Consider the following 24,695-nt stretch of genomic DNA (forward strand, 5'->3'; position numbering starts at 1 on the left):
AAAAATTGATGCAACTTTCTTTCCTAGTAAATTTGTTTGCTTCTCGAAGCATTGATCCATCCTTTGCAAGGCCCAGTAATCAGCGGTCGTGCTGCCGAGTTGGGCGAACGTTCCAAAAGCTGCTATTCAATCGCTTGTTTTGTATGGAAAAAGGTTTCACAAGCAAATGGATTTTAACATATAATTTTCGTGAGAAAAAATTAAAAATATTTGACATTTTCGAGACCAAATAATTTGAAAATAAATCAAATCAGCTGCTCTACTGATACTACCTGTTCAATGTACCTTGATATATATATATTTTTGTTATAATATGTACATATTTATTTATTGAATCTTTTTTTCGAAACTAACAATAAGTTTTCAAATCTTACAAACTACCATTAAATGTAAAATTTCTGCGGCAATGCTTAGAAATTTTTGAATTTTTTTAAATATATATTTATTGCAGTTGTTACAGCTCACGGAATGGACAATATTCCGGGCAGCAGGATAGCTGGATATCGTGCTGGGTAGACAGTCTGAAAGGACGAGTTTCAGAGCCGCACGGCCTGGGCGGGTGGAAAGGACTAGTTTCCCACTCCGTCTGTCGATGCGTCACATTGGATATAGAAGCGTCTGTTGAAGTCCGGATGAGTCAGTAACTTTGTTTGAGCTTCTCAAAGGAAACTTAGGCCTCCTCAGTCATCGTAAACTTTTTGATTTTGTCTTTTGAGAGGCAGTCGTGCAGCTGAGCTGCAATGGTCGCATAATCCTGGATAAATCGACGGTACCAATCCAACATGCCCAGGAACCGTCTTAGCTGTTTTGGGGTCTTAGGTTCGGGAAAGCCCCTCACAGCTGCAACCTTGTTGGCACCCGTTCTGATACACCCATCACCGACTACGTAGCCGAGATATTGCACCTCTTTGTAACAGAACTTGCTTTTTTCTACGTTTATTGACAATTTTGCATCACGCAAACATCGAGAGACCTTTTCTAGCAAACATATATGGGACGAGAAATCTTCTGAACACACTTAACAAATCGTCTAGATAAACAAATACACATTCACGTAACGAAGCGGGTATGACCTTGTCCATTAAACGACACATTCTTTGTGCCGCGCTGCACAGTCCAAACGGCATGACTGTGAACTGGTACAGTGGTCTACCAGGCACATAAAAGCAGTATTTTCTCTCGATTTGTGTTCTAAAGGAATCTGCCAGAACGCGTCCTTTAGGTCAATCGGGGATATGAACCTGGTATTCTGGAGTCTACTGAGAATTCCGTCTATGTGTGGGAGGTGATATGCGTCCTTTATTGTCCTTTCATTTACCATACGGGCATCTAAACAGAGGCGATTTTTCATTCCTTTAATCACCAATGAGACCGGTGAGCTCAAGCAACTATTGGACTCTTCGATGACTACCATGCTCAGCATTCGGTCGAGTTCAGCATACACTAGTTTTTGTATGGCCGGCGAAATCGGGCTGTGCTGCTTTACCTTTCAATAGCACATTTGCGTTCTTTCTTAAATAGCTAGCACCAGCACCGGAATCCAGTAGGGCTAACCCCAATCGTGGTCTTGGCAAAGAACCTATTGTCTCCTTTAAGGGTCACTATAGTGTAAATTATTTTATTATAAATTCTTTTCAAATTCTTCTTTTCCCTCATTTTAGCTATTTTCTTAAAGTTCCTATGTTTTTTCTTCTTACCTACTATTTCTTCCAAAAATATTCGCCTACGCGCCTCCTCATATTCCACCTTTCGCTGATGTAAACATTTTATTTCCTGTTTTTTTGCCCGACTTCATTATTTTCCTTAACTTCAGTTTCCTTTTCTCTTTTTAATACCGTCATTTCTTTGCCTCCGGGCTGCCAATTTCCGCCGTAGGACACACAGATGCGGACGTGGACGTAGTAGAACAGTTCTTCACTGGGAGGGAGTGTTGTGGTTTCCTATCAAGTTTGTTCCTATCAAACGCTTCTAACATTTTATCTCCTGAGTTCTCTACTGGCTCTATTTCTAGCTCGTTTACGGCTCTAGCTCTACTCTTGTTCTCCTTTATCACCTTCTCAGCTCTTTTACACTCTGACTTCAGCTCCGCCAGAGTTCCCATTTTGGAAGCGAACGTCAAATTGGCTAAGAATGCCTTCAGGTGACCTCTTATTATCCTTACCATCTCCTTCTCAGGGATCTTTTTTCGGAGCCTAAAAGTGATGTTATGGATTTCGCTATAGAAGTCGTCAAAACTTTCACTGGACTGTTGCTTTCGTTCCATTATTTCACGGATGATTTCCTAGTCGGACTCAGCAGTCTTGAAATGGTTTAGCAGCTCGGCTTTCATCTCGAAATATCCAAACTCGGCATCATCCGCTTGGTCCTCGAGTACCTGCTAATACCATTTCAAGGCGCCGCCGTAAACCAGAGAGTGAAAGTCCGTGAAAAGCTGGATGCAAGAGATGTTAATTTGTTCCCTCAACTTTTCATCCCGAAAAATAAAACTCTACGCTCATTCCTTTGCCGAACCTCGTTCATGCACCGCAACATCATTTCATTTTGTTGCATCATCATAGCCGTTAATCGGCTGTTGCTCAATGCTTGTCGCAGTATCGCAGGCTCACTCCTCTGAGCTTTTGAACCAGCCGCTGCCGAGTCGCTGGGTGGATTGCTCTCTACAGGGTGATCACTTCCCCCAGCTCCCAAAGAACCACTTTGCAGAATTTGGAAAAGCAGGTCAACATTTTGCGAGAAACTAAGGCTACTACTATGTTCCCCGGAATTTCATTTGTGATGGATACGCTGTTTGGTCGCTCAGATTCGATCGTGCCAAAAATTCTACCAGCGCACCTATTAAAAAAATCAGTAGGAACGAAATCCACCGGCCGTTCAATCCCAGTGTCAATTTGATTAAAAGTTGAACCCACGACCAGGATTTCATATTAATAAGTATACTGAAACTGATTTCAATTAAATATTTATTCCTATGGTTATATGCAGGCAATAAAAACATGGATTGGATAAAAGTAATATAAATAAATGATGAAATGTTTAAATATAAATATAAACAAGAAAAAAAATTAAAAGGTATTGAAAACTTTTGGTATTGAAATTTTTCTTGTTTAAAAGTTCAGGCACTTTATTTGTTCTTCGCTGTGTACAATATTTCGCAGTATTGTTAAGGAAAAAAATATCGATGGATCTCTTTTATTGGTAAGTGTGGTGTTGCGCCGCGGAGGTTATAGCGGGAGTAAAAAGTCCGTACTTCCCATGTCCGAAGTCGAGTCAACTACTCCCCCTGATTGGCGTATCAGTGTGGCACTAAATACCTAGTGACGGATCCCTAAGTGCGGATGGCACACCTTACCCCATGTGAACTGAAGCCTCAGTCTCCAGCAATGCTGGATTGCCAGTGGCGCAGCTTGAACAGTAGTCCTCGCACAAACAAACAAAATAATTTCTTAATCTCCCTTAACGTGCGTAACCCTCTGTCAAATCCCACTTAATCAAACACTGAAGAAGGGACCTTGATGGAGACTAAGTACAACCTCCCAATTCCTCAATGCAACTCAAACCGCTCACGACGGATCGACGCGATGTTGTTGCTGGAATACCCCAACGCTGTCCAAAACAATAAGATGAAGAAAATGGAAGATTAAAGCATAGGAACTAAGATTATTTTAAGTTAGTTAATAGAAAAAGGATACAAAAAATGATAAATTGAAAGATTGCTGGTCGATGGTGGTACCAGCATCCAAGAGAAGAGCCTGTGTGGGGGGAGAAAACCTTACATACGCATATATATAAGTTCTCTTATACATAAAAGTATCTACTAGCCTAGCGTGGAATAGTATCACTAGTACGACGGATCACTCGATAGCAATTGCGGTTTAAAGCAAGTTATTAAATGTGCAAAAAAAGTGTTTAAAAAAAAACATTAGAATTTTGTAAGTGCTAAGAAACCAAAGTGAACTTCATATTAAGTGATTTGTTATATAAAAAGTGAAGTGAACTCATAACTTCAAAATTCAGCTCTTTTTGCAGACCTGACCACAAAATCTCAATGGGCATTAAAAAGCATTACACGTGGGTAAAGGAAACCGCGAAAAGGAAACCAAGCAAAATAGGAAAACGTGACCTAAAGTTTATATTGGTTTTTTGCCCTTTCCGAATTAAAGAATACGAAGCGCGATATTAGAGGTTAAACCCAATAAAATTAAAGTTACAAAAAAATGTATATCTATGTATGTATGCCAATACTTTTTATAAAAAAAATTCAAACCAAATCAAATGAATAAAGAAAATTGATAATTGGCCGATCAAAGCGTGGAAAATAAAAAAATAGGAAACCGCCATTAAACTAATAAATTCCAGTAAAAAAATTTGATAAACTGTGTGAAAAAAGAAATGTGATAAACTGTAAAAAAAAAACGAAATCTTATATAACAAAGCTCAAAACAGAGGAATAAAGGAAAATGAACAGAAGAAACTAGGTAAGTAATACCAAACTACTTCCCTCTTATTAATATTGCTATTAAAAAAAAAAAAACTATCTACTTCAAACTAATATGTACTTGTAACACCTAAAACTAAAGGCTTATGCCGAATTTCCACTAGACATTGAAATGACAAAAAATGTATGGCAATTAAAAAAATGCCATGTGGAAATGAATCTAATGATAATTTTTCTAATGTAATGACACTATTTTCTTTTAATGCCCGACTTTGTCATTTGTCATTTAATACCTAGTGGAAATCCTGCATTAATGTAAAAAAACTCAATAAAACTCCAATTGAACAACATTTCTACTGTATAAAAAAACTCAGTAAAACTAGAGTTATTTCCTGTTTTTCCACTGCTGGTAGGGCGGGCTGGAGATGTTGACGTCGTCGGTGCCCTGGCTACCACGTAGACTTCAATCCTCTCCTGTGCGCTGAGGTAGGTTCAGCTCACTCTAGAGTAGGTGGTCAGCTTCTGACGTTAATCCTAGCTTAGACACCAAAATACGCTTTTGTACTGGTGGTATCTGTGACTTTGTCAAGTAGTCGTGTATGAGCGATGCTTCTTGTACCAAAATTAGGTGATTGGGTGACACAGGTGCTCTTGTGCTGACAGATATTGCTGTTCGACGATAACAGCAAATTTACTTCACCGGACGGTTCCCGATATATGTAAGTATGGGACCGCTAGATATTCACGTTTGGACCGTTTTATTTTATTTTAATTTTTTTCTCAAACCCTTTTTTTCAAAGAATCTGCACTTTCACTTGGCACCTTCAAATAACATGTCACCATTATAATGGATCCGTTGGCCATCTTTAGGGCCTTTTATACGGGTGTATAAGTCAACATGATGCAAACTTTCCCACAACATATGTTGCTGGCACTTCTGTGGAATTGTGGCTGATATGTCTGCACCAACACATGCTCACACTCACACTTCCGTTCAAGTAAAGGCGTGCGTATCAAACTATAGCTTAGGATAGCTGTGTCATCAGCAAACGTTGAAATGGTTAGTTTCCTCAATTGGCAAATCACGAGTGTATATTAGGTACAATATGGGTCCTAGAACACTGTCTTGAGGGCCACCTGCATATATAGGGTAACTTCCCGTTCTAAAGGAATTCTCTGAAGTTTCCCCCCAGCAGAAAGCTTTCTGAAATTGCATGCGTATTTGCAGGGAGTGAAACCTTTAGTTTGTATATACATATGTAAGGCCATCATGCCAGACTTTGTCAAAAGCCTGAGAGATGTCTAAAAATACACCGGTGCAGTTGTGGCTTTTCTAATACAAGAAACAATTCTATGAACTTGTTCTACAGTTCCACGTTTTTCACGAAAACCAAACTGATGTGGTGATATTATTTGGTTACTTGTTAGGGAAGGTTGTATTTTTTCAATAGAACTTTTTCAAATATTTTGGAAAATACAGAAATCAAGCTAATGGGCCCATATGAATTTACTACCGTCGGATCTTTGCCTGGGTTTGGCACCATAATTATTTCTGAAAGTTTCCATAAGTCAGGGAAGTGCCCCAATTTAAGCATGTTATTAAAAATATGTACTAAATAACGTACGGCAGTTAGTGGAAGCTCCTTTATCATTTCACCTGTAATCCTATCGTAACTAGGCGCTTTATTCTTCTGAATGTCATAAACAATGGTGTTAGTTAATACTTTCTTTTTAAACCGAAGTGGATTTGTGGTAAAGGCTACTTGGGGGTATGGAAATATTGGAAGGATGAGCGCCGTCATTGGGTCTAAAGACTTGTGAACGATGACAGGCGAAAGCGTTTGCTTAAGCCTCATCATTCCTCGCCCAGCTTCCGTTCTGAGTACGTAATGGTGCTTCTCGAAGAACGGGCCTCTTCACATGCTTCAGTGTTCGCCAAAAGGAGTTGTCAGTCTGTTTCGAGGCAGACAAGGACTGGAGGATCGACTGCGTACTTCTTTCTTTTTCCTTTGTACACGCATTCAGCTCCTGTTTAAGTTTAGGAGAGCGAATTTTTTGCCACTCTCTTCTTAATTTCAGCTTTTTACTTACTAAGTTAAGAATGTTTGGGGTAGGCAGGCCAGGGCAGTAAGAACTGCGATGTTTAATAGAAGGTTTTGGTGTTGCAATTTCTGCGGCCTTAACTATAATATCAGTGAGATTTTCAGATGCCCTGTCGATATCATTCTTGGTCCGAATAAGAATTTGCGGGTCAATGTGCGAACTGAAATAATAATAATAATAATAATAGATTGGCGCTTACACATATGTTAGTGTTTGGCCGAGCTTCTTTAACCAGTTTGTGTGCTTATTTTTAAGATTTTTTTTGTGTTTCTTCATAGTTAAGAAACATTGACAATGTTATGAGACAGGGAGAATGATCTGAAGAGAGATCAGATAATACTTCTGTATTAACTTGGTGTCGGGCAATTCTCTTTGTTACACCAAAGTCAATAAGATCGGGTATTTTTTGGGGGTAAGAAGGCCAATACGTTGGCTTACCAGTAGACAATACGCAAAATCCTCTGTTCTGGATTACTTTATATAGATTTCTACCCTTTAGTGTAATCAATCTAGACCCACAGAATGTATGTTTGGCGTTGTAGTCTCCTGCTACAATAAACTTATTGCCAAACTTTAGGAAAAAGTCATCGAACTGGTTTTTCCGTTATGTTATGACGAGGGGGGCAGTATATAGCAGCTACAGTAAGGTCACCTAAGTGGTCATCAATGTGTATTACTGTATTATGAATGAACTCATCACTTTGTGGTTCTAATTCGTAGTGCTTTATTCTGTTCGGGCTTTCCCTTGCGGATGCTTAGTATCATAGAATTTGTACCCATTAAAGGTCTGCATCGGAATTCAGTTTGCTTCACTCTGAAGTTTTTTTCAAATATGTAAACTACTCATACTCTAACAAAAAGGGTATGGAAAGAAGAGAAGTGAAGATATTGAGCGCTATATACATAAAAAATGTACTCAAACAAATTATGTTCCGAAAAAAAGAGGAACATAAATCAGCAGTACCATGCGGTTAAACTTCCACAAAAAAGATGTTCCTTCACAAGTATTTTTTGAGTATTTTTGGAAGTTTTCGTTTAATGCTACATAATGTTAATGTTAGAGCTGACTCTTATGTTAAATAGCAAACATGGAGAAACAATGTAGGGCGCTCCGAATATTTAGCCAACAGTATATTTTTATAAAGAAAGTGGACTCATTTCATACAAAGGACCAATTTTTATTTGTACAATATGATACTTTCATTTCCCAATACCAGGCGCACATACATATGAAGTAGCAAGCATACATTTGTTTGTAGAAGTTTTTAATGCGTTTGTAGAAGGCTTTGGAAATTGACAAAGTAGAATTTTGGAAATTGAAAAATTTATACAAACAATTTGCTGCTTAAGCAGAATATACACAATCAGAATTGTATGCATACTTGGTCGCATGTCAGTTCAGTATACACCCATGATTCAATAATAGAAAGGTTTTGTAATAAAACAGTCTTCTCGCTCCCACACATAAAATCGGCTCCTTTACTTGTGCAGAATGTTGCTTACTCTATAGTTTCTAGTGATATTAGTAGTAAAAACAAAAATTCTTCATACTAAATATTCGTTGGCGTCACCTTCGTTTGCGCAATTTTCTAGAACAGGTGTAGAATAGCGACCGTTTAGATATAAAATAACCAAAAATGCCGATTGATAGAACTTTTTACGCTGATTTCAACAATACTAAATTTATTTGGCGCAGGTAAAAAATAAAGAAGATATAAGAGGTTTATTTGTATTTTTTATTATCACTAAATTGTTGAAACCCAAAAGTAGATCATGATAAAGTATGTAATATCGAATTAAAGATAATAACTTGTACTTTCTAAATTATATAAAATTCTTTACCATTAATTATGCAGTTTTTTCAAAAAAGGTTATTTCATGAAAAAATAATATTTCTTGGATTTTTAGTGGTTTTGGTTTAAAAATACAAAAAGCTATAAATTATGTACATCAGCTGAAGAACAAATTAATGACCTTTATGGTGACGTCATTAGCTGTTTAATTGGTTATAAATTACATAAGATATTAATATTTAAAATATCTAAAAACTGAACTTTAACCTTCTAGAACCTCTTCATTTTTTACTTGCGCCAAATCATTTTGGCATGGTTGAAATGAGCATAAAAAGTTCTATTGATTTGCATTTTTCGTTTTTGCGTAGCTCAACGGTCGGTATTCTAGATTTGTTCCCGGAAATGACAAATAATTTAAATCAAAAATGCATATTTTTATGTATTGTTTAGTATTTGCATTAAAACACCAAATATATTGCAAATTCGCATAGAATTAATAATACACATTTTACTTCTAATTGTATACTTTGCGTACTTTTTGTAGTACCATTCTACTACCGTTTTCGCAAAATGCGATCACATTCTTCCCCTTTCTCCTACTTCCAAAATACAAATGTAGATAAAGGAGTGTCAAATTTTAGCTGTCACAAATTACACAACCTTGTGTTATTGAATCATGGTATACACCCAAGGCACATAAATACATGTAGAAGCCAAAATGACGTTGCTCTCATGAGAACCAAACCTTTAAACTTCAGCTTGATTTTATTTTATTTCCTATATTTCGTTATGCTTTGAATGTCATATCGTTGTTTTTTTTTTAATGTTCGTTAATAACAAATTTTAATTTGCATTTGAATTTTTGTAGTGTTCTGCGGTTTATACTTAGTGTATGTGTTAAAAATGCAACACCTGAAGCGTTGTTTTTTATGTGATGTTAAATATAAGGCAGATACCACTAATTTTTTAACGTGCCTCAATGTCCTTCGCGTAAGGAGCGTTGCGAAAGCAGCAGTGGGCAGAGCTGCAGTGAAATGCCTTGCTGTGCGTTAAACATTTTAAAGAAGTATACACCTATGCGACACGTTGTTCAAACATCATTTCGTTGAAATCGTTGAAGTGAGTGAACGTCATGACATCAAAAAATCAAATTATAGCCCTGCTTATAATTTCTGCGTGCGCTGAAAATGATAAGAAAAAGAAGATAAAAAGGCGAAAACAACGCTTTTGGTGTGAAAATTTTTATAAAAAACGCGCAAAATATTCACACGTACCACTCCTTAAGGAATTGGAAACAAAATCTATAAAAAAAATTAAAAATTTTGTTCGCATGAACAATGCAAACTATCAAGAACTCCTGTTGATGGTGGAGCCTTTAATAAAAAAAAAGAGATACTTTCATGAGAGATGCAATTACGCCCCATGAACGGCTTTCGGCTACTCTTAGNTTGTAATTTCTGCGTGCGCTGAAAATGATAAGAAAAAGAAGATAAAAAGGCGAAAACAACGCTTTTGGTGTGAAAATTTTTATAAAAAACGCGCAAAATATTCACACGTACCACTCCTTAAGGAATTGGAAACAAAATCTATAAAAAAAATTAAATTGTAATTTCTGCGTGCGCTGAAAATGATAAGAAAAAGAAGATAAAAAGGCGAAAACAACGCTTTTGGTGTGAAAATTTTTATAAAAAACGCGCAAAATATTCACACGTACCACTCCTTAAGGAATTGGAAACAAAATCTATAAAAAAAATTAAATTGTAATTTCTGCGTGCGCTGAAAATGATAAGAAAAAGAAGATAAAAAGGCGAAAACAACGCTTTTGGTGTGAAAATTTTTATAAAAAACGCGCAAAATATTCACACGTACCACTCCTTAAGGAATTGGAAACAAAATCTATAAAAAAAATTAAAAATTTTGTTCGCATGAACAATGCAAACTATCAAGAACTCCTGTTGATGGTGGAGCCTTTAATAAAAAAAAAGAGATACTTTCATGAGAGATGCAATTACGCCCCATGAACGGCTTTCGGCTACTCTTAGATTTTTGTCATCCGGCGAAAGCTTCGAAGATTTAAAATTTTTAACAGCAATATCTCCACACAGTTTAAGTCGTATTGTATTAGAAACTTGTGAAGCCATAATAAAAACATTGGACGAATACATTCAGGTAATCTATCCACAAATAGACCACAAGAAGTCAGGGGAGCACCCACCACTTCCTCAAGGGTTCCGTGTCTTGCCAGCTAACCGGCCATGCAGATTCCAGCTGCTTAACCCTGAGGGCCTTGTTGTCTAGTACGTTCCCCCAGACGATGACCCTACATATTGAAAAATTGCTTCATTATGGTTTTATAAGGCCAATGAACCAGCTTCGGCACATACAAAATGTACTGTGAAGAACACAAAAGAACTGTTTGTATAACGTCGGGTGAAACCCTGCGGCATTAAGCTAGTTTATTAATAAACGTTTATTTAATTATAAAATTAATAACAATTAAAATTAAAATAATGAAAAGTCACTGGTATTGAGCGTCCGAAAATAGTTCATCAAAAGATTGCGCTGACCCAGAATTATTTGAGTGAATAAATTCTGGTGATTCTGCAAACACGGACTGCGAGTATTCATCTCGTGGCATAGTGCGCCTTGAAATAAGTAATTTCGGTGCTTGTGTGTAAACTGTATGAAAAGGGTCGGGAATAGACGACGATGAACATGGAGTCGAGGCGCGGGATATTGTATAGGTCCTTGGATTTCTTTGAGAGACGGTTATTTGTACAGAATTCATATGAAGGTTTCCCAACTGTCCATGTACTAGGATCTCTTCAATACCTCGTTTGCGTATATTTGCTGCTCCGATGACAATTTTCTAAATAAAATTGCCCAAGACGCAGCAAACACGTCAGCATCATCGCGTTCCCTATTTGAGTTCTTGGCTTGATCCAGATGCTGTATGGCCTTTTCGAGAAACTCTGAGTTATTGTCAGACTTTTACGCTTTCAAATTCTTTGAGAATCAACCTAAAAATAAAGAGAAGCTAAAATTAGTTTAATTCTTCTTTCAGGTTCCAAAAGGAGATGATGCATTCCCACTTATGGAGAATCTAATAAAGCCACTTAGTCGTAACCCAACTAAGCGCCGAGGAAATTATTTTCAATTACAGATTATCGAGAGCTAGACGGGTAGTGGAAAATGCGTTTGGCATTTTATGCAGCCGCTTTCGTGTTCTGGTAAACAGAATGAACTTAAGCCCTCATAAAGTATCGATAGTTTTGGCCTGTTGTTATATCCATAATTTTTTAACACGGAAAAATAGGCTGCAACATATGAATGACGGCGTCGATGTAGAAAATGTTACCCCAAGTGAAATACAATACGCTCCTCGGCAAAGTGCTTGTGAACTTACAAACCTAAGACCTCTTCAAGGGGGAAATGCAGCAAATGTAGCGAAAAGCGTTCGCAATAAATACAAACATTATTTTAACACAGTTGGATCAGTCCCATGGCAGAGTAAAATTTTATAATATCTAATAACTATAATAATAAATATATGGTAGTTATTTAATAAATCGGTAAAATTTGTCTTTGGATAGTTGTTACTGAATTACGCAGAAATGGCTGAACGGTTTGGATTAATATTTAGGGTACGGTTTTCCAGTAGCTGGGCCATGGACTGACCTATTCAAAAAAATCCGATTTGCTTAAAATATGTCACGTAAATAGCTTATTGGTATTGGCCAGTTCTAAATAAAAACCTGGGTGTGCGTCCATTTTCTTCTTCCTCTTCCTTTACATCCTCATCTGAAATCTTAAATCTTCTGTTTTACGTTGCCTTTAACTGCGTCGTTGTCTTTTTCTATATCTCCATTGTTATCCTTCTATACTTATTATTATCATCTATGTGTTTGTTTACTCGATTAAATATTACACACCTCATTATCAAAATCATTCTCCTCCAATGTACTAATAACCGGTGCTTGCGTTTCCTGGTCACGTAAAAAGTCTAATTGGTAACAAGTAATTTTTAGCAAAAAAAAAACGACAACTCCCATATAAAAAATATATATATATATCTCATGATCCACTGATCGGATCTCAACCAGATTAGTATGGGACCACCTCTGAGACACTACCTTTCCGATGCAAAAAGAATTATCGAAATCGGTCGACGTGGTCCAAAGTTATGCGGTAACATACATAAAAAAAAAAAAGATTCCGACGAACTGATAACCTCCTCCTTTTTTGGAAGTCGGTTAAAGATACCAAAGCGTTGGCTCGTAGATGTCATCTCCGCCAGCACCAGACCTCGTCGATTTTTTTATTTTTGAAAGTTCCCGTCTATAGCAGTTCCGCATGCCATTAATGTGTTTTTTACGATGTCAATCGTGGCATGTGGATCTAATTCCTTATATTTTTGTAAAAGTATTTCCCAACTTTGGACACGCTTTAATTTATTTTTGTAATTGTCGTGTTTTATCTCCCATAACACTTTATCGCCCCTAAAGGCTTCAATAAAATCGCGCCAAAACTCGTTATCAATTATAGCCAAGGTGCTCACACAAACTTCCGCATAAAAATCTATTCAAGTATGAGGTTCTGTCTGCATTGTTTACTATAAACGTTCATACCTGTCGCAACAACGAGCAGAAAAATTCAAAAATTTCAATTTTCTTCATACATGTATGCAGACCTAGAGTTTGGTGTGCACACCCGCCTATCCACGATGCGACGGTACGTCATACTTGACATGTAGTACAGACAAGTCTACTTGTGTATAGTCTGCTTTAGGGTGCGAACAGAGTGGCCGCTTGTTGCCGAGCCGAGCCGACTGACGCTTATTGCGAGAACTTGTTCATGCGAGAAACAAGTTTGAGTGTGCATAGTGGATGCGAGAATCAGCGCTGATATTTTATCTATTATTTGTGTTTTATGTATGTTTGTATGCATTTGGGTTTGTTGTTCATTCGTGTTTGTGAAATTGAAGTGAAAAGATATGGATTCGTCAGATGATGAGTATTTAGCTTCGGCTACTGTTTTAAAGTATTTTATCAATAAAAAATCATTTGGAAAACATCCAATAAATGATAAACGAAGTGAATTTGGAGAATTTCATCACTTATATAGTGATTTAAAATAAATAAATAAAAAAATAAATAAAAAAGATTTTTTAATAACAATAATTTATTTATTAGGTTTTTCTTATGTATTTTATATTAATCGAAAATTTTTTTTTATAATTTTTATTTTATTTTTATTATGTTTTTTAATTTTTTATATGTATATTTTATTTACTTCTTTTATTACATTTTTTTTTAAATTTTGTTTATGTTTTTTTTTAATTTTTTTACTATTGTTATAATTTTATTTAATTTTTATTATTTATTTGAATTTTTATTTTTTTGTTTAATTTTTATTTTATTTTTTAATTTTTATTTTATTTTTAAATTTTATTATTTTTTTAATTTTTTGATTGCATGTTTTATTAACTTTTTCTTAAATTTTTGTTTTTAATTTTTTTTTATGTTTTCCAAACAAGTTGAAATCATAACAACATAACATAAACAATGTTTTCGGCGCTGAAATACGCTTTGGAACTGTTTTCTCGCATTCAATCAGCTTTGCGCTCTGACCAGCTCGGCGCCCACTATGACCTGTTCGCGCTTATTTGTACTAATTTGTATAGTACCAGTTTTCTCGCATTGGTTCTCGCAATAAGCGTCAGTCGGCTCGGCTCGGCAACAAGCGGCCACTCTGTTCGCGCCCTTAGAAATAGAAAACTTGTTACTTCACATGTATGAGCGCCTGGTATTAGGAAATTAAAATATCAATTTCACAGTAAAAACTAAAGCCAGGTCGCGGGAACATTTTTGGATATTTAAAAAATTTACATAATATGTATGTACATAAATCATGTATATGTATGAAAGATTTGAACTTTTTTACAATATTTTAAGTATATATTGGAATAAAAAGGAAATGTATGCCATTTCTTAACAATATGTTAAATGCTAACATTTAAAAGAAAAAACTTCATAAGTATTCCTACACTTCCTATGAAGTTTTCAAATGATACTGAATGCAATCAATATACTCAAGTACTCTGGAAAAGCGGAACAGTGTTTTATGTAGCAGAGCTCTGTTGAGTAATATTGCTCAGTTCCTCAAATTTAGGATGTTCTCTTTTTTTGATCCTATCTTTTTAAGTACTCTAAAATATATGTTCCATTTACTCATGTACACATGTGAAGAGTATTTCTGCTGGTATATTTGCAGTGCTTTGTACCCATTAATTTGAAAATTATTAAATTGCGTAAGGTGGGTTTCAGATACAAGCAAGACGTCTATAAGTTTTTTTTTTTGTAAAATCAAAGTTACGACATTCGTTTGTAATTGAAAATAAAATATCACATAATTGAAGTGGCCCGTTTCAGAAATTTTGACTCATTTACAACATGGTCTTACCATCAGTGTGCAAACCCCTTTTTATTTTAGTGTGGTAGAAATGGCAAAAAAATGGGGTAGATTTGAATAAGATGTGTTAGATTTTCCAATTCATATTTTTATTGGGTATACATATCGCACACCGTCGTCAAAAGAGGCACAACTCAAAAATTAGAACGGGAAATATAAGCGCTAGTGGATCGTACAGATTTAACGCAATTCATTCAAAAATAAGTGCAACATTAGTTTTTTAGCTAGAGAATATAATCGTGAAGAAACAAATATTTTCATTAATTTGAGAAAAGTTCTACAGATTGATTTATGCAAAAAAATCTACCAAATTATTTTTCCATTGTATAATACTTAAGCAAATATAAATATGCGGATTTTTACACTGCTTACCATTTTTGTTTTTTATAACTTTAAAATGACTTTTCCACGAAGATTTGACATGCTCATGAGTATTTAAAAATTAAATAGTTTTTTTGTTTTGTACATTCGTGTATCGGTTTCTCGTTTTATTTTTTATATACCTGCGCTCCGATATTGGGGAATGGACCAAGGCGAATTCATATAAGGTGGTAGTACAAAAACAAAAACTAATATGTATTTTATTTTCGTTTTCGGTACACAAATGTCAAATTTCACCTATTCCTCGCTCAAGGGTGAAGAGGGAAAGAAAATCCCAACACTCTTACTTTCGCACTCACTCATAAGGAGTTTCTGCATATGTGTACCGAGGCGAATTAAAGCAACTGTTCTAGCAACACCACCTTATATGAATTCGCCTTGGGAATTTACCCAGAAATATATTACATACAGAAAATAATAATACAATACAACAAATACAAATTATTTTCAATTATTTTAGGACTAAGTCAAAATTGATATACAATGTATGTTCGGAGGATGACGGGTTAAAAACTGCATACGTTAAAGGCCGGTCCGCATAGAACTTTCACGTTGCACAGTGGTCCAATGTGCAAAGCTGGGGTAATTTAATTAAAATTTTTGTTTGTAATTTTTCGTTAAAATTTTTATCACATATGCAAGAATATTGTCTACTTAAGAGTAAATACACGTTTGTTTGAAAAAATTTGGCTACATATAAACATAACGGTATTCAAAAGTCATAGTAAGCAATAAGTGAAAAAAATGTGCATGCAACGAAAACTGAGTATTTTTAAGGCTCAATAACTTGTTTAAAGAAACTTTGTTTTAACTTCATTTCTTTCTCCGTCATTGTTTTAAGTAAGAAAATTCAAGAAATGTAAAAATTATTACCGAAGTGGACGCACATATTTTTTTGGAGCTGATAAAGTTTTAATCTTTTTAGTGAGTACCAAATTGTTATTTTTTTTTTGTTTTTGTAGAAGAAATTTTTCTTATATGGCGGAATATAGATCACTTATTATACTTATTCTCTCAATTGATGTATATACTAATAGAATCTAAAAAAAAATTCTGCGGCTAGCTGCGGCATCCATACATTTATTTTCAATTTTCAAAATGACTCCTAAAATTTCAAGACAGGAAATTTTTGATTTTTGGCTGTCGACCCCAAAAATGAAAGGCTTGATGGAACAATGGATTTTGTACCAAGGAATATCAGTTTAGGATCTAGTGATAGAATCAAATTTTCCGAAAAAAGAGCGGTTTGTTACTGCAAATAAATATTGGCTTGAATTTGAAATAGACTTGTCACAATTTGTGTGTTCTAAGTTTGGTAAGCCGACATTTTCTGCTGGTAGGCTAGCTAAACGTTTTGAAGATTGTTGCCAAAAAGTTAAAATGAAGAAAGCTAATGAGCTTTCGAAAATCATCGAACCAGATGTATTTCTTTTTGGCCACTGAACTAAAAATGAGATCTTCAGCTACGCTACTTAATGAGCTTTTAAGCGCTTCTCCAGAAAGATGTACTGCTATTAAGAAGGTCATATTGGCAAAGAAGAGTCCTAAAGGTATTTCGTCTGAAAAAGCTCTCGCACTAATAACACTGGCACACAAAACAAATTAGTGTGATGAGCATTTGACTGGACCTACCTATGGTTATGTATTTCGACCCGCAGAATCTGAATTTGAATTCAGTTTGGCCAATATACGTCCTAGATTTCGAGAAAACTTCGAAAAACCGTTTTTTATTGCCGATTTTCGCTATTTTTACGGTTTTTGTTTTTTTAAGTTTTCTCGAAAACTAGGAGGTATAATGGCCAAGCTGACTTCAAATTCGAATTCTGCGGGTCGAAATACATAACCATAGGTAGGTCCGGTCAAATGCACATCACACAAATTTTTTTTTTGTGTGCCGGTGTATTCGACACAAGTTTATCAAAGCATCAGTATCGTTTACTTACTGAGGGCCATTTTCTAATGTAAGCAGTAAAGTTGCCTTTACTAGCAGGGCAGATAAATTGTTCCTCACTTTAAAGTGTTTTGGTTTTCTTATCTTACCGATAAAAATATTTTTGTTATTCCGTAGAGTGAAACTTCACTACATTTCCGAGAGTGAAACTTCACTACATTCGCTAATAGAATGCATTCCAAAACGTCAAAATACAAAGCCTCAGTCTCTTTTATTCCTAAACCTCAGTAGATTGTAATGCCAAATGTGCGCAACCACGATTAGATGCTCGTATTCTACTAGGTGGCTCAAGTTAGACTTTTTCTTCTAGTGCCGTTTAGAAATTAAATAGACTGATGCTTTGTATTTTGTCGTTTTGGAATGCTTGGCAATGCAATATAAGCAAATATAGAGCAAGAGCGACTGTTAGCAAAAACTAAAACCTTGGTTGAAATATCTAATATATCTGACTCATGAACCAAAACCGAACCAAAATTTAAAGTTGGGTACACATTTTTAGAGGTTGCATCGGGTGAGCAAATATTTATCGGTTCGAGAAATTAATGCGCTGATGAGAAAACGATAACTCGTATATCGGTAATCTAAAGGTTAGATGCGGAAGCGGCCTTAAAAGTTCTTAAGCTTGATCTGAGTATTTAAGTTTTTTATTTTATACATATATTAGGTGGCTGATTCGGATCCGGCGTCAATACAGTATATACATAACGGACTTTCTATTTTTAATTCATCCCAAATAGTCAAAAATGTTTTAGGTATGCAGGTATCTATAACCGTGCGCAAGTGCTTAAAAAATGTACCAGAAATTGACGAGAAATTTAACGATTTTTTAATTATAGGGTTGGTAGGCGTGGTCGCTATTCGATCTTGCCCATTTTATGAGCAGAAGTTGTTAGTCATTCAGACATAATTTGGGCAAAATTTCATCCAGATATCTATCTTAGTTCTTAACGTAATAATTAAATTAACCTAATAGAGCAGATTGGAACGCACGTTAAAAGTATGCTTGCTACAATGAACGCTTGGCAGCGAATGCTCGGGCCCCTAAATTAACATACTAACGACAGATAAATTAATATTTCATGTCAATAATTNGGCAAAATTTCATCCAGATATCTATCTTAGTTCTTAACGTAATAATTAAATTAACCTAATAGAGCAGATTGGAACGCACGTTAAAAGTATGCTTGCTACAATGAACGCTTGGCAGCGAATGCTCGGGCCCCTAAATTAACATACTAACGACAGATAAATTAATATTTCATGTCAATAATTGCATTAAAAACGATATTTCTTGCCCGCACTTGATTAAATAGGAAACATATTTCACATAATTTTATTTATTTGCAACAGCTGACGAGCGACACACGCGAAAAGTTGAGAGTTGGCCATCTTTTTGCTTTGTGTTGGCGTGAGCGTTGCCGAATTTTGGCTATGTGGACGGCTGCATTTGAATTCATGCATTCATAGAGAGCTGTTGAAGCGACGCCAACGCCAACGCAACACCAAAGTTCTATGTGGACGGGCCTTAAATGTGTTTTACCATTTTACAGCTTACACTTTTCAGTTACAAAATATGTGGCGAGGTAATGATTTTGTTTAAACAGTTATAGTATAAAAATTTTTTTTAACAGGTATATTTGGTGATCTATCTAGGTCTTTTTAGTTTTAATTAAACACTTAGAACAGAACTGGACGTCGGAATCTTTATTATTACCCGAAAGAACATTCTGTGACATTTACTTTTTTAAAATAATTTCATTAAAATTTTGGCCGCGACTCTGGTCCATTCGGAAGGTACGAATTTCAATTACTCTTTCCAGCATTACGCTAGTTATGTTGGCTGCCAAGTTTTGAACCAAAGCTGGTTTATTGACGAAAACTTTTGAGGTCACATAAACCCAAAGAAAAAATACAGAGGTGTGATATCACACGATAACTTGCTAAAACCAAATGTTGCCGACATCACCGGCTTCAGTTTCAGGCAACAAAAATGCCATTATAAAGGTACGGCAGCGCTCGTTATTGACGGTTATGTTTTGTCTGCGGCCACCATTTGAATGAAATTGTTTTTAAAAAGTAAATGTCAGAGAATGTTCTCCGAGTAATAATAAAGATTCCGACACCCAGTTATGTTCAGAGAATGTTCTTCCGAGTAATAATAAAGATTTCGACACCCAGTTATGTTTTAATTATTATTATTATTTAAAATTAAAAAACAGATATCGAAGTATCGCCCGATATAGGTACTTTTGATTAATTACACAGGTCTGCAAAAAAATGGGTTCGGAATGTTCTATAAAAGTGTAGTGTCATTTCCGAAGTAATTTTTTGCGTAGAATCCGAATCCGGGGTTTAAATTGCTCTATCACGTCAGGACTTTGAGATATCCTAACCTAAAAGTGCAAAAAACGCTGTTTTTGCCCATTTTTGAGGTTATGTAGCTACGAAGATTTTGCTCTTCATAAAAAAGTAGACGTGGTATTTTAAAGTATAAGTCTTCCTCTTTTAAATGCCGTTGAGTTTGCTCAAATATCTTAATTTTTCACTTAGATATCGCATTTTGAAGTCTCCATGTTTGTGAATGTAATCGACCGTATCACGTCTCATGTTATCTCAATGGATTTTCGAATATCGAAAAATTCACAAACATGGAAACTTCAAAATGCGATATCTCAGTGAAAAATAAAGATATTTAAGCAAACTCAACGGCATTTAAAAGAGGAAGACTTATACTTTAAAATACCACGTTTACTTTTTTATGAAGAGCAAAATCTGCGTAGCTACATAACCTCAAAAATGGGCAAAAACAGCGTTTTTGCACTTTTAGGTTAGGATATCTCAAAATCCTGACGTGATAGAGCAATTTAAACCCCGGATTCGGATTCTACGCAAAAAATTACTTCGAAAATGACCCTACATTTTCCTAGAACAAAACGTTGTTGACCTGTGTTATCTATCCATTAATAGTAAAAATTATTGAGCCTGATTGTGCAAATATTTCTTGCGGCAGTCCATATCATCAGCCGGCCGGTTATAAGGTTGCCAAATAGGCTCTCCTACAAAATATCTTTTGGCTTTAATGTAGTTCTGAAAGTATAAATACAATTCAATCCACCAAGCTGATGTAATTCATTGAATAATTCATATTACTTGCACATCCAAAGTGAACCGATGATATATGCCAGCTGGTATGATTATTAAGTCACCTTTTTGAACTGCTATGCGTATCCAATCATCTCTAGCACTGCAAATAAAAACATTTACATTATTTAATTTAACTAAAATGTATACATAAGCATATACAGCATAATGTGCTAAATTGCTTAAACTTCTTCAACACATAAAAAAATTGCTTGAGAATATTTGTGTTTAAAAATATTTTAAATGTTTATACATAGGTATGAAAAAAGTGTAATACATTGGAGTGCAATAAAGTTATTGGGGCATAAACACAGGCCCCTATTATGAGTTGTCTTCGATATTCGACTGTGGTCGAAATTGCTGATCAAACGAATTTTGGTATTATGACGCTCATTCGATGGAGAATAGCGGTATTCTGAATTTCGCTCGTTTTGGTTGTTCACAACAGTATATTTGTCACCACCTAGAAGCTTTGTTTACAAATCGAGCAAACTAAATAGTGTGCTTATACATATTTATGTACATTTTTTTAATTAAAAAGAAAAAAGAAAGCGAGTTTATAAAACCTTGGAAAAATTAGTACAAAGGGAGTTCTGGTTCGACAATTCGTCAGAGGATGAGAGCTTAGTAAACTGGCCCGGAGTAGAAAACGTTTAAATGTAGTCTTTCGAAAATATTTTGACATACAGTCAGTGATGCCAACAGGGGGAGAATTCCCCTATTTTGGGGGAATTTGAATTTTTCAAGGGAATCGGGGAATGGCTTTAAATTTTGGAGGAATTCAACATACTAACGATTTTTATTAGAACATTCCTATTGAGAATAAAATTACAGATTGTATTTACAATCTCTCATTACAGCGTTACAGATTTAAAACATAACGTAATTGCCTCAGGTAACGGGGATATATTAAAGTAATTGAAACCGTGCATAGCGACACTTCTCACTTGAGGTTTATAATTGACACTATCATTTCTCACTTCGTTTTCGGCGCCAAGCCAACATCAGGCAAAGTTTGGGCAGTATATTAAAAGTAAGTATTTAACAATATATAGAAAACTAGCTTTTATCCGCGGGTTTCACCCCACGTCTTTATACAAATATGAAAAATACTTTATGTAAAGATGCTCTAAATTTACTATAGCACCATACGGTAGGACGGACAGCTGTAAGCTTGGGTGTTATGGAATGAAATGCAATAATAATTTTTTGGCACTGCAGGTGTTTTTAATTAGGTTAAAATATCTCCAATAAATAATATAATAGAATAAATACTATCTATATGGCGGCCGCTGTGGTGTAGTGGTAAGCAGTGCGCGCTTCCACTCCGCAGCGCCTGGGTTCAAGCCCTGGTCAAAACAACATCCCAAAAAATTAAAAAAAAAGGTTTTTTCTTAACAGCGGTCGCCCCCCGGCAGGCAATGGCAAAGCTCCGGGTGTATTTCTGCCATGAAAGACTGCTTCTCATAAAAATACAATCGCCGTTCGGAGTCGGCGTAAAACTGTAGGTCCCTCCACTTTGTGTGACAACATCAAGGCGCACGCCACAAATCGGAGGAGAAGCTCGGCCAAACACTAACATATGTGTAAGAGCCAATCTATTATTATTATTATTATTAATTTCTTACGAATAATAACTCGAATATGATTTCACAGCATTTTTTTTAATACTTCAAAGTATCATTAATATAAATGCGTTTTCCAATACAATTATCATACATTTTGTTTTCGATAAAGTTTCGGGGTTTACTTTGAGGCATTCGTGTTTATTGTCATTGCAAAAGCTAAGTGAACTGGAAACTGATAAGCACCTACCATTGATATGTATGCATACCAAATTTCAATTTTATGTGACTTATGGTTCCGAAGTTATGGCTGATTAAAAATTCTACGACTATGAGATATGCCACGCGCCCTCCTACAAAGTCATTTATATATACCTTACAATAAGCATCTACCATAGATTTGTCTGAATACCAAATTTCAAGTTCATGTGACTTATGGTTCCGAAGTTATAGCTGATAAAAAATTTGGGAGGTGCCACGCCCCTCGCAAAATTGACACCATATTTGCAAATAAAACCATACCTATAACCTTCCCGGGGTAAAAACAAATAAGTGTGCAAAGCTTCGTGCGATTCCGTATAGTGGTTCAAAAGTTATAAGGTAATAAACAAACAGACATTCACATTTATATATATAGACTTATTTAAATTAATTTAAAACCACTGCAATCAGAAATATTCTCGACATATATACTCTCTTGATTTATGTGTGACTTGTAGACAATTTCAAAAATTGCATCGCCAAATATTCTGAAATATTCATTCTGAGGAATAATCCATTTATGTGTGCCCGTTATACATAATATATGATAGATATGCTTTACGAAATATACTCAGAGGTATTAGTTTCATATATTACGCGTACCATTACAATTAATGATATTCGTTGTTTTTTTATAAGAATTAGAATGAAGTGCCATAAATAGTAAAAGTAATTTTTGGGAATGTGAAAAAAATAATGAACACAAATATATACATGTGATTTTTTATCTTCTTTCAATATTCCCTACGAGGCGCGATTGACATGCCATAGTAACTACAAAATTCACTAGGTAACTAGGTAGCTAAATGGTAGCTACAATTTTTTACTTACATAAACATTAGACTGCATCACCAAAAAATGTTGCGGTTTTTCCGCCATGATTAAAAAATGTATTATATTTTAAGACGTCAACCAAAATATTTCGGAAAAATATTAAGATTTAAGTGAGCTGGACCGATTTGAAAATACCTCCAAAAATGGAGTTTTTTATGAATAAAAATAGTTTCTTAAAGAACTTTTTGAAAAGTCCCCTCAGATGACAAACAAAGATTAAGCTTAAAAAATCTGCATAAAAATATTTAAAAAACTTTCAACGGAATCGTAAGAATAAGATTTTTGATGCGGTTTTTTTTTTTACTTTTTTCAAAGATTGATTTACGAAAAACTTGAATAACTGGGCCAAAACTATTCTGATTTAGACTTATGGGATCTCAGTAGAAAGGTATTTTCACACTGTTTTTATTTCTGTCCGAAAATGTCATTCGTGTCCCAATTTATTTAATTTTTCTAACACCAACACATCTTAGGGCGGTATTATCACTTGCGAAGCGAATGAATTTGGCGAAGCGAACGATTTGACGAAGCGAATGGATTGGCGAACGCAACTTAAATTGGCATTAAGAGTGTTCGCTTTTACCAGCTTGTGCAAGTTTTTTGCATCGCGAACACTTTTACTACCTTCTCTGCCTTTTAATTCGCTTCGCCAAAATCATTCGTTTCGCAAGTGATAATACCACCCTTAATTCAACTTTGAATGACGTTCGTTCATCCTACTTTTCTCTTTCATCCTTTGAATGAGTTTATTAGCAAAGAAATAAAAACGGTGAGAAAATACCTTTCCAATGGCACCTCTTAAGTCTAAATCGAATGAGTTTAGGTTCAGTTAATCAAGTTTTTCTTATACCAATCTTTGAAAAAAGTTAAAAAACAGCATCAAAAATCTCAACGTTACGATTCCGTAAAAATTTTTTTTTAATTTTTTTATGCAAATTTTTTAAGCTTAAACCGTTTTGTCATTTGAGGGAATTTAAAAAAAAAAAAATTTAAGAAACTTTTTGTATTCATAAAAAACTCGCAAAAACTCGGTCCAGCTCACTTAAATCTTAATATTTTCCGAAATATTTTGGCGGACGTCTTAAAATATGGAAATATAGTACCGATTTTTTTTTTTGTATGGGGGGTGATGCAGTCTAATATACATATATAAGTATACACGCAAACATTTTAAATGAGTAATGGTATAGAAAAACAATGAACTCTAGAAAACAAGCTAATATTTTATCTAACCAAAAACCTTTTATACAAAAAAAGGGAGAAATATACCACTAGCTCGCTGGCTCCATCAAGTGATCGTACCATCAGGCTCGAAGCATATCACCCGTATGCTGTAATCCGAAAGTTTGTAATTACGAATTCGTAGCTCCGTTCCGAAAATTCGAAACCTGGTATGCTGTAATCCGATCGTAAATATGAACGGCCTTGCCAACTAAAATAGTGAAATTCGAAGTTCTTTATCAGCTGCTTTGACAGAAACAAATCAAAATAAATATAATGGCAAGTGAATAGTGAAATTAAAAAAATTATTTTAATCATTACTTGAAAAGACTTTTCCTTAACTAAGTAAGTAGAATAAAAAGGATTCAGTGGCCGGTGCACTTTTTTCCCAGGAGGAAGAACAGCTAACAGTTGCATTAATATACAAAGGATATTGCTAGGAGATTGTTCTGATCAATTTAGCTTAAATGATAAAATGTAAGNTATTGCTAGGAGATTGTTCTGATCAATTTAGCTTAAATGATAAAATGTAAGCTCCC

At 35.1% G+C, this 24,695-nt stretch overlaps 1 protein-coding gene across 2 annotated transcripts in view; it reads right to left on the reverse strand.

Moving 5' to 3' along the window:
• Positions 1–19,312: 19,312 nt before the first annotated feature.
• The window catches only part of Adi1 (acireductone dioxygenase 1), a 142,977-nt gene continuing 137,594 nt past the window's right edge, over positions 19,313–24,695 (reverse strand). The window contains exons 4-6 of one of the 2 annotated variants that reach the window (XM_017614938.1): positions 20,285–20,378; positions 20,087–20,221; positions 19,313–19,394 (exon numbers count right to left, since the gene is read on the reverse strand). In XM_017614938.1, the coding sequence (XP_017470427.1) occupies positions 20,108–20,221; positions 20,285–20,378 (208 nt within the window). In that variant the 3' untranslated portion in view covers positions 19,313–19,394; positions 20,087–20,107. Of the gene's footprint in view, positions 19,395–20,083; positions 20,222–20,284; positions 20,379–24,695 lie in introns of both variants that reach the window. The other variant, XM_017614937.1, reaches the window with a different exon arrangement.

The sequence above is a fragment of the Rhagoletis zephyria genome, unplaced genomic scaffold, assembly GCF_001687245.7.
Source record: "Rhagoletis zephyria isolate East Lansing unplaced genomic scaffold, Rhagoletis_zephyria_1.1 Rzeph_scaffold_00928, whole genome shotgun sequence".
NCBI lineage: Eukaryota > Metazoa > Arthropoda > Insecta > Diptera > Tephritidae > Rhagoletis > Rhagoletis zephyria.